This window comes from Argentina silus (assembly GCF_951799395.1).
Source record: "Argentina silus genome assembly, chromosome: 15".
NCBI classification, from domain to species: Eukaryota; Metazoa; Chordata; class Actinopteri; order Argentiniformes; family Argentinidae; genus Argentina; species Argentina silus.
In genome coordinates this window covers 7,182,475-7,192,474 of record NC_139669.1, presented here as the reverse complement: position 1 = coordinate 7,192,474, position 10,000 = coordinate 7,182,475, and the positions used below count along the sequence as shown (strand labels likewise).

The window sequence follows — 10,000 nt, the reverse complement described above, 5'->3', positions numbered from 1 at the left end:
GCGCGTGCGCGTGTGTGTGCGCGCGTGTGTGTGTGTGTGTGTGTGTGACAGACAGCGACAACTCCTCTGAGGTATCGTAGCGAGGACTTGTATGTAGGTCAGGCCCACCTGTCTACGGTGGCCTTTGTAGGTCAAAGAGCATGAGTCATTGTTACACTTGAAAATCGAAGCAAGCTTGTCGGAGTGGCTCTTGTAATTCAACCCCAGGGCAACACTGTACACTGTGGATGCCTTTCTAAAGGCTTCTATGGGGCCTGACTGTAACTAAACGCATTACGACGAAGAGAAAACTCAGCATCTCTTGGAGGAACTGGATCACAAAGCTTCTTTCTTGTTAAAAACCAACTTGTCTCAGCCTTTAGCCTTTGTTCAAAATGTGCTCGGTCACAACCCCTTCATACAACCGTTAACAAAAACAACCTCACTGTGAAGTGTTATCAAACCAAGTCCCTGTTTCTCTTCATTAAAACAAATCTTCCGTCCTCCCGACCCGAAGTGGTGTGCCTGTCCACTGTGTTGTAGGTCTGTCCTGAAACACCCTGTGAATCTTAATTCCCCGTAACGTGATTAAGACTTATGAAAGTTATTCCATATTAACTTGTGGAGAGACCACGGGAGGACTCTGTAGTGATTGAAACAACAGGGAGTCTCGCCTCCGCCATAACTCTGTTTGTGAGGAAGTGCTGCGCTGCAGAATGTTCAGCTCCACGCGGTCTCATGCAAGTCGCTGCTGTGTCGACTTATTAAAAGTGTACCCCAGACCCAAGGGGTGGGGGGGCGGGGGGGGGGAGGGGGCATATAATTTAAGAATTAATATACAATTTAGGAGCTCGATGTTTGCAACCTTTGAATTATTCAAATGTACGAGAGCTGGAGGGTGGGGGGGGTGGCGGGGGAGGGGGGGGGGGGTTGTGGGGGCGGCTTTGCATACAAAGTAATAAATGATATCATTATATCTGTTTGGAGACAGCACAGATAGGGGAATTTGTACTTGGGTTACAGGTAACAAATAATAATGAACTGTTCTTGTGAAGAATTCAAAACAGGAATCTCACCACTACCCTCTCCTGAGTATATTTCACCTAGCAACAACTAGAAGAGGATTCCGTCATTGTTATGCAGGGAGAAAAATTGCAGTCCTCAATATGGAAAAAAAAAAACTTTTGTCACAAATGGAAGCTCAGCCTGGTTTGGCATTCGCAGAATGTAATAGGGAAAAATATATGTATCTTTGAAATGTATGTTGCACCAGGTTTTCAATATTATACGACGAGTAGTTTGTTTACTCCTGCAAATAGGATTTCCACCCAGGCCCAGGCCCAGGCCCAGAGGTAGTTTGTACCAAACAGAATGGGAAGTGAGGCTGATGTGCCAGCAACTTCATTTGGGATTCCAATTACTGTGCACTGCATTGTGGGAAAAGAGACGGTATCCTGTCAGTCTGTCAACATTCTGACATTCCATTTCATTTTGTATGTATTCCTGGATTGTATATGGGACTGGAATTGTTTTGTTTTCCGACACTCACAGTCTTTACTGTGTGAAGCTGGTGGAGGTAGAAGAAGACTGTTTATTTGGCCATGCAATCAATTCTCATCAATTGTAGAAATGTGATACGTGCACACCCCCGAGACAACACACACGCACTGCACACTGCACACCCCCCCCCCCGAGTCAACACACATGCACACCCAAGGGAGAACAGAGCTCTGGGCTCTGGGAACAGGGTCAGCCATATTCAGCGCCCCTGGAGCAGTTAGGGGTTAAATGCTTTGCTCAAGGCAGTGGTAGGCACCTTAGATATGATGCCAGTAACCTTCCAGTTACCAGCTCACATCCGGCTCCCTCCTGGAGTGGGGATCAAACCAGCGACCTGCCGATTGCTGGCCGGCCTCTCTAACCTCTAGGCTACCTGCTGCTCCAAAAATCGGAGGATGGGCTCATTGTAATGCATGGAACGGAACGAGGAATGGTATCAACGGTACGAGTGTTTGATACCGTTCCTCATTCCATCCCATGTATTACAATTTTCCAAAATTGAGTGTGAAAACACTATGAATTGAAGCGGATGTTCGCGTTCTGTTTGGACTGATGACACACACATCTTGGCTCGATGAGAGCTGTGCCATTGTTGTGAAGATTGATTTTGAGTCAGGAGCAAAACAACCAATTCAAAACAACCCATTCCACATTTGACATTGAAAGTAGTCCCGTTGTGACCCAATTCATCAACATGTTCCTATTCAAGTCAGTTAAGCTGGGTTTCTGTCATCCTTCACTGCGAAATACAGTACACAACCGTTGAAACAATATTTTCATCACCGGCCAACTTAATACCCATTAGTTGAAATCCACCCACTTGCAAAGATGATAACTATTCCGCAATAAATCAACAATATTTGAATTATTTATGATTTTTCCACCAGCGTTCACTTGCTATTATTGTTATCTGGGGCCTTGAAAATGAGCTTTCTGAAAAGTAGCCAAAGATCTGCTCTGCCTGCTTACGGAGACAGCAGCAGCATTAAAGAGTACTGCAGTCGACAGCTGGGGCCATGCTGTATGATAATGCACCCTCTACAATTACCACTCTGACCTTCCGCAGCGGAGGGAAATAGAGGAACATCCATTACCCCCTCCCTCTGTAACACTTAGTGGCAGACATCTTGGTAGTAGACTGGTGACCTTTCCCCTGACATTGACTCTTGTTTAGGAGGGACAGACGTGTGTGTGTGTGTGTGTGTGTGTGTGTGTGTGTGTGTGTGTGTGTGCGTGTGTGTGTGTGTGTGTGTGTGTGTGTGTGTGTGCGTTTAGGTGTGTGTGCCTGTCGCGCGTGTGTGCGCTTCGCACGTGTGTGTGTGTATGTATGTATGTGTGTGTGTGTGTGTGAGTGGTCGGCCTGTGTGACATCAGAAAGGTGACAGGGTGACAGATGAGACGCATCTGTCAGACAGACTGTGTGTGAGAGTGCTGTGACATTTATCAGGGCTGTGCGTTATTGCATCTGAATCGCCTCGCGGGACACATTGGAAGGCGGGGGTGGAGAGGTAATGGTCTATACAGAGATATTAGAGGTAATTTTACTGTCTAACAACAGGCTTTGTCTCTCCCTGTTTATAGCCAAGCAAAAACAAGAGATGCTCCGTAAGGATGTGTGTGATATCTTCTGTACTGTATTAGTCAGTATAATGTCATTGATAGTCAGTATAATATCATTGATAGTCAGTATAATATTATTGATAGTCAGTATAATACCATTGATAGTCAGTATAATATTATTGTGAAGCATCTATTTACCGTAGGGCTTTTAATAAAGTCATTTATTTTCTCATCTTCATAAAAGCTTTTATGAGTTATACTTTTTTCCTTTTTTTTTTAAGTGCGAGTACAGTGTCATCATGGGACATTGGAGATCATGAAGCCAATGGAAAGGAAAATGAATAATGTATGTAATTACTAGTGAAGGTAAGCCTGTATTTAGTTAGCTTATAATGTGCTGCCCTTCCCTGTCTGAGGACGGCTAAGCGGATATGAAAGGTAAACTCATTCAGCCAGATTTAAATCCTTCAGCTTTTCATTCTGCGCCCATTCAGACCTCTCAGAGATGAGAGGGTCAACATGCTGGTGAATGACAGCCAGGATTTCTAGTTAGATGTCTTCAGTGCAGAGAGGGATGCTTTTTGAATGCAATGTGTGAAATTACTATAGTCACTTCAGGTACGGTATCTGGCCGCATTCAGACCCTTCAACTCATTTATTTCCCTCAAAGTACCATGAGTGGTTCCCACAAATGTAAGGAATGTTGAAAGCATTACGCAGTGTGTTCTAATTGATTTAAAGCACACAAGTTAAGGTATACTTTCTACCACAGCAGTACTTGCAGTAGACTACGTTTGATACCATTCCATCAGTTACAATGAGCCTATCCTCCGATTTCTACCTCCGCCAGCCTCCTCTAGTCTGAATAGATCCCCCCCCCCCATTTGCTCACAGCCAGAGGAAAGTGATTTTTCTACCTCCAATTCCCTCTCCCCTGCAGTTGGTCGATTCTCTCCTATATGCTCATCTTCAACATCTTATTGATGTACAGTGTGGTGGGTCGCTTGAAACAGACTCAGCAGGGGAGGCTGGTAGAGGTAGAAATCAGAGTACGTGTTTGATGCCATTCCTTATTCCATTCCAGGCATTAGGAATTAGCCCGTCCTCCAATTTCTACCTCCTCCAGCCTCCCCTGAGAGCAAGGTATTCGAACAGGTACTGTATAGTACTGTACAAGCAGAACTCAGCCTCACACGGCTTCTCATTGGATGGCATCACAATGTTCTCTTTTGGAACACATGTTCATGTTTTACATTCTGATTCTAGACGGTGGCCCTAATTCAATCAATGGCAGATAAAGGCCAACTGCACTGCATGATCATTCAACAGCCTTACGCTGTATTGGAAGTGTTGAACAAATTAAAATCGACATACTCCGCAAGCTTTTCCCCCACCAGACATTGTCACTGGGTATCGATGAGTAACCACACCTGTTACTGAAATACAGATGAAACATTCCAAGTGAATCTGCAGTGCCGTTTGCCTCTATCTGCAATTGATTGACTCGCTGCCTACGGCGTTTAATTAACCAGTGCATTTATCCAAGTTTCATTAATCACTACTTGGGGCCTACTGTATGCAAGCCGTTTTACATGAGGGAAGCAATCAGAAGTAGAGTTATACATTATTCTCAGCTGTACGATTTGCTAAAGTGCAGTCAGAGGCCCGGCTGCGTGTTGTATTGTAGCAGTGGGGGAGAAGAGAGATGGAAACATACCCTTTATCCTCAGACTCCCTGGGATCCCATCCTGCTGAAACAAAAACACAAACACAAGACATCAGATATCACACTGTCAAACATAGCAAAATACACACACACACACACACACACACGCATGCACTCACACATGCACGCACGCACAGAGGTACACACGCACACACACAGTCATGCACACACACACTCTCTCTCTCTCACACACACACACACACACACACACACACACACACACACACACACACACACTCACACAGAGCAACTTACAGTTTTATGAGTGAAACTCCAACTGCTTGCAGAAACATAATGGCTATTCATTGTGAATGCTTGTAAATGTAAATGCATTAGGGAGACGCTGTGTTTCTACATAGCTCGCGGTGAAAAATGTAATGTTGAGGAATCTGAGGGTAATGCGATTCTATCGGGAGAACATATCGATTGTGTTAAGTGTGGTTACAGTTCTGAGGCTGTTTTTTCCCTTCGTTTCAGACCACAGGAACTCACAGAAACACAGATTGATTGACAGTTAGCTCTGAGAGCCATCTCCATTATGACAAGCCCACAGAGGCTAAGAGAAGGTCACAGCAACAAGGGAAGTGGCAGCTGAAAGTGTTCCATACCATTATCTATTTAAAGCTCCGCTGCCAAATTATTTACAAGTGAATCATGGGTATTTGGTGGACAATGGCAGTACGCAGTACAAGGCCATTACAAGATATAATAATGGAATAAAAGAATAATGGAATAAAAGGTTCGATTATCCCAGAATAAAAAACTTAGCCTGCTTGGGCATTCTCTGGCTGCAACGGCCAACATGAATAGGAATTATATACAGGTATTAATATTTGATTCCTCCACCGCTGCACCCCTCCTTTCCTTCTCTCACTCTCAAATTCATCCTTTTTTCTGTTGTTTTTTTTGTCTTCTACTGGATGCTACGAGTATGGTGGGATTATGAATTGAATACATAATGTAGCATCTCGAGTCAATAACTACAGCCTTCTGCTACCCTCTTCAGACACCAGACAGGAGATCAGAAACTATCAGTCTTCCTCCACATGGGACTTGCATGATAAAGCTACAGAAGGAGATAGTTGTAGTAGTTGTCGTAGGAGACAGAAGGAGATAGTTGTAGTAGGAGACAGAAGGAGATAGTTGTAGTAGTTGTAGTAGGAGACAGAAGGAGATAGTTGTAATAGTTGTAGTAGGAGACAGAAGGAGATAGTTGTAATAGTTGTAGTAGCAGACAGAAGGAGATAGTTGTAGTAGGAGACAGAAGGAGATAGTTGTAGTAGGAGACAGAAGGAGATAGTTGTAATAGTTGTAGTAGGAGACAGAAGGAGATAGTTGTAATAGTTGTAGTAGGAGACAGAAGGAGATAGTTGTAGTAGGAGACAGAAGGAGATAGTTGTAGTAGGAGACAGAAGGAGATAGTTGTAGTAGTTGTAGTAGGAGACAGAAGGAGATAGTTGTAATAGTTGTAGTAGGAGACAGAAGGAGATAGTTGTAGTAGTTGTCGTAGGAGACAGAAGGAGATAGTTGTAATAGTTGTCGTAGGAGACAGAAGGAGATAGTTGTAATAGTTGTAGTAGGAGACAGAAGGAGATAGTTGTCGTAGGAGACAGAAGGAGATAGTTGTCGTAGGAGACAGAAGGAGATAGTTGTAGTAGGAGACAGAAGGAGATAGTTGTAATAGTTGTCGTAGCAGACAGAAGGAGATAGTTGTAGTAGGAGACAGAAGGAGATAGTTGTAATAGTTGTCGTAGGAGACAGAAGGAGATAGTTGTAATAGTTGTAGTAGGAGACAGAAGGAGATAGTTGTAATAGTTGTCGTAGGAGACAGAAGGAGATAGTTGTCGTAGGAGACAGAAGGAGATAGTTGTAGTAGGAGACAGAAGGAGATAGTTGTAATAGTTGTCGTAGCAGACAGAAGGAGATAGTTGTAGTAGGAGACAGAAGGAGATAGTTGTAATAGTTGTCGTAGGAGACAGAAGGAGATAGTTGTAATAGTTGTAGTAGGAGACAGAAGGAGATAGTTGTAATAGTTGTCGTAGGAGACAGAAGGAGATAGTTTTCGTAGGAGACAGAAGGAGATAGTTGTCGTAGGAGACAGAAGGAGATAGTTGTCGTAGGAGACAGAAGGAGATAGTTGTAGTAGGAGACAGAAGGAGATAGTTGTAATAGTTGTCGTAGGAGACAGAAGGAGATAGTTGTAATAGTTGTAGTAGGAGACAGAAGGAGATAGTTGTAGTAGGAGACAGAAGGAGATAGTTGTAATAGTTGTCGTAGGAGACAGAAGGAGATAGTTGTAATAGTTGTCGTAGCAGACAGAAGGAGATAGTTGTAATAGTTGTAGTAGGAGACAGAAGGAGATAGTTGTAATAGTTGTAGTAGGAGACAGAAGGAGATAGTTGTAATAGTTGTCGTAGCAGACAGAAGGAGATAGTTGTCGTAGGAGACAGAAGGAGATAGTTGTCGTAGGAGACAGAAGGAGATAGTTGTAGTAGGAGACAGAAGGAGATAGTTGTAGTAGGAGACAGAAGGAGATAGTTGTAGTAGGAGACAGAAGGAGATAGTTGTAGTAGGAGACAGAAGGAGATAGTTGTAATAGTTGCCGTAGCAGACAGAAGGAGATAGTTGTCGTAGCAGACAGAAGGAGATAGTTGTAGTAGGAGACAGAAGGAGATAGTTGTCGTAGGAGACAGAAGGAGATTGTTTGTTTTTCTCAAACCTATATTCCGTTGTAAATCAACACGGGTGGATGTGCTGGACTGTATGACAAAATCGGTTTAACGGCATGAAATGTAATTCCTCTGTTGACAGAATGCCCTCGTAAGCTTGTATATGTTGCTGTGTCTTTGTTTTCCTTTCCTTTCCACGAGAACAGTTCCTCTGATAGATTGCCTTGTCAACATGAATATATATCGGATGGAATTTGAGGGAGTGGAATGAACAGACACAATTAAAGGAGCAGTGCGTTTGTTGGAAATCTACCAACTCTGGCCACCATGGACGAAATTCAGTTTGAATTACCTCTCGAAAAATAATATAACCCACCCTAAAATGGACTTGCAGTGTCAGGCATTAGCTGTTGTGTTTCTGCATGCATGCACAATTCGAAGAGGCAGCCACCAGAGACAGAAAGGCAAAAATCGGTGAGTCCAGTCCCAACCAAAACAACGTTCATAAATGTGTTTCTTTCAAGCGATTCGGTATTCCCTGATCGCTACCGATTAAACATAGTAATTACCACCATGAGGACCTTTAATTTTACATACTGGACCTTTAATGTTACATACTGGACCTTTAATGTTACATACTAGACCTTTAATTGTAGACTACTTTTTTTCTTCTTTTTTTTTGTCAGCATATTCATGTATCTGAAACCAACATGAACCCCTGAACCCCACTGCCAGTATTAATTCTTAATTTCCTGCTCCTGTCTGGAACAGGAAACACATAACGAACACAGCGACTAAATAAGAAAATTACACACCGTCGCGCTACGCTCTAGTCTGAATCTCTCGCCAGCTTTGGACTGCCTCTTTGATATGACGCTGTAAAAATAAACCAGAGCTAATGCTATGTGCTCAATAATTCCCTACTGGCACTGACTAGCATGTTCCTCTGCTTCATCCTAACCTTCACAGATGAATCCTGATCTTCCATGCAAGGGCCGCCAGCCTTAGCGTGAAGACACATGGCCCTCTGCCTACACTTCAATGGTAGTTGCTGCTCTTAAGAGGCTCAATTAGCTGGGGAGAGACTTCATGGGAGTTAGCTCATCTGCATGTTTTAAGACTAGAGGTTTCTCAGAAGCCCTTGGCAGCTCTCTGTCTCTCTCTGTCTCTCTCTCTGTCTCTGTCTCTCTGTCTCTCTCTGTCTCTGTCTCTGTCTCTGTCTCTCTGTCTCTGTCTCTCTCTGCCTCTCTCTCTCTCTCTCTCTCCTGCTTTAAGAGGATGGTGGAGCACCTAGCTACACACCCTGTCCCCTGATAGCTAGTTGGCTGGCCGCCTGTATCTTTATCCCTCCCTCCCTCCCTCTGTGCTATCACTCCCTTCCACTCTCCCTCTCTCTGTGCTATCGCTCGCTTCCTCTCTCTCTCTCTCTCTCTCCCTCCCTCCGTACTCCACATATCCCGGAGATGCTGTTTCACTAGAAAGCGTTTAAACTCAACCATATTGAGCTCTCTCTCTCTCTCTCTCTCTCTCTCTGTCTCTGTCTCTCCCCATCTCTCCCCCTCTCTCAGTGTATCCTGTATTCATCTAGACATGCCATGTGGGTAGGCCAGTACGTGTCTGGTGTCCATGACTCTCCTCAGCCTCAGCCTCAGCCTCAGCCTCAGCCTCAGCCTCCATTTTGTCCTGCTCTGACAGCTAGATAACGTCCCTCATCACATCAGGCTCTCCAACACGCTCCTACAACGCTGGAACCTTGTTTCCATGGGCGGAGGAGGGTCAAAGATCATGGACTCTTCCATGGTTTTCAATCAGTTACTTTATATACAGTAGAGCAGCTCAGACAAAACTACAAAAAAAAGATAAAAAGAGTGGAGTGGATTGGGAGACAGAGGCTAGGACTTGAGGATAAGCCGTTGAGGACAGAGACAGAATCTCCGTAGGGTACAGTAAGCTGAATGACTCAGGATGACTGAGACACTCTCTACAGGGACAGCCCAACCTGGTGGTCTCTACTGTACACCAGACAACATGCAAGGCCTTAGGACAAAACACAGTCTCACCGCACCGCAGGTCTGGTACAACCCTAAGCTCAACATGTTTTATTTGTTTGTTTTTTATTTATGTTTCTTTTGCACTCGGGGAGGGGGGGGGGGGGGGGGCTAGCAGTCGGGGGCCCAAGGTGCAGCAGGTAGTCTGAGTTTAGGGAGATACAGCACCGGGTCAACCTCTGTCCCCCAAACACACAGCAAAGGCAGTGAAACTGTCTTCATCCTGGCTGACTGTAGAAACTGTCTTCATCCTGGCTAACTGTAGAAACTGTCTTTGTCCTGGCTGACTGTAGAAACTGTCTTCGTCCTGGCTGACTGTAGAAACTGTCTTCATCCTGGCTAACTGTAGAAACTGTCTTCGTCCTGGCTGACTGTAGAAACTGTCTTCGTCCTGGCTAACTGTAGAAACTGTCTTCATCCTGGCTGACTGTAGAAACTGTCTTTGTCCTGGCTGATTG

General features: G+C 44.4%; 1 protein-coding gene across 1 annotated transcript in view; it reads right to left on the bottom strand.

Annotated features, from left to right (window-relative positions):
* Positions 1 to 10,000, bottom strand: part of fstl5 (follistatin-like 5) — a gene marked incomplete at its 5' end in the record, with an annotated part of 109,696 nt that overhangs the window by 93,475 nt on the left and 6,221 nt on the right. Inside the window, one exon of the mRNA XM_083685499.1 lies at positions 4,817 to 4,847. Coding sequence (XP_083541625.1) covers positions 4,817 to 4,847 — 31 coding nt within the window. The remainder of the gene's footprint in view (positions 1 to 4,816; positions 4,848 to 10,000) is intronic.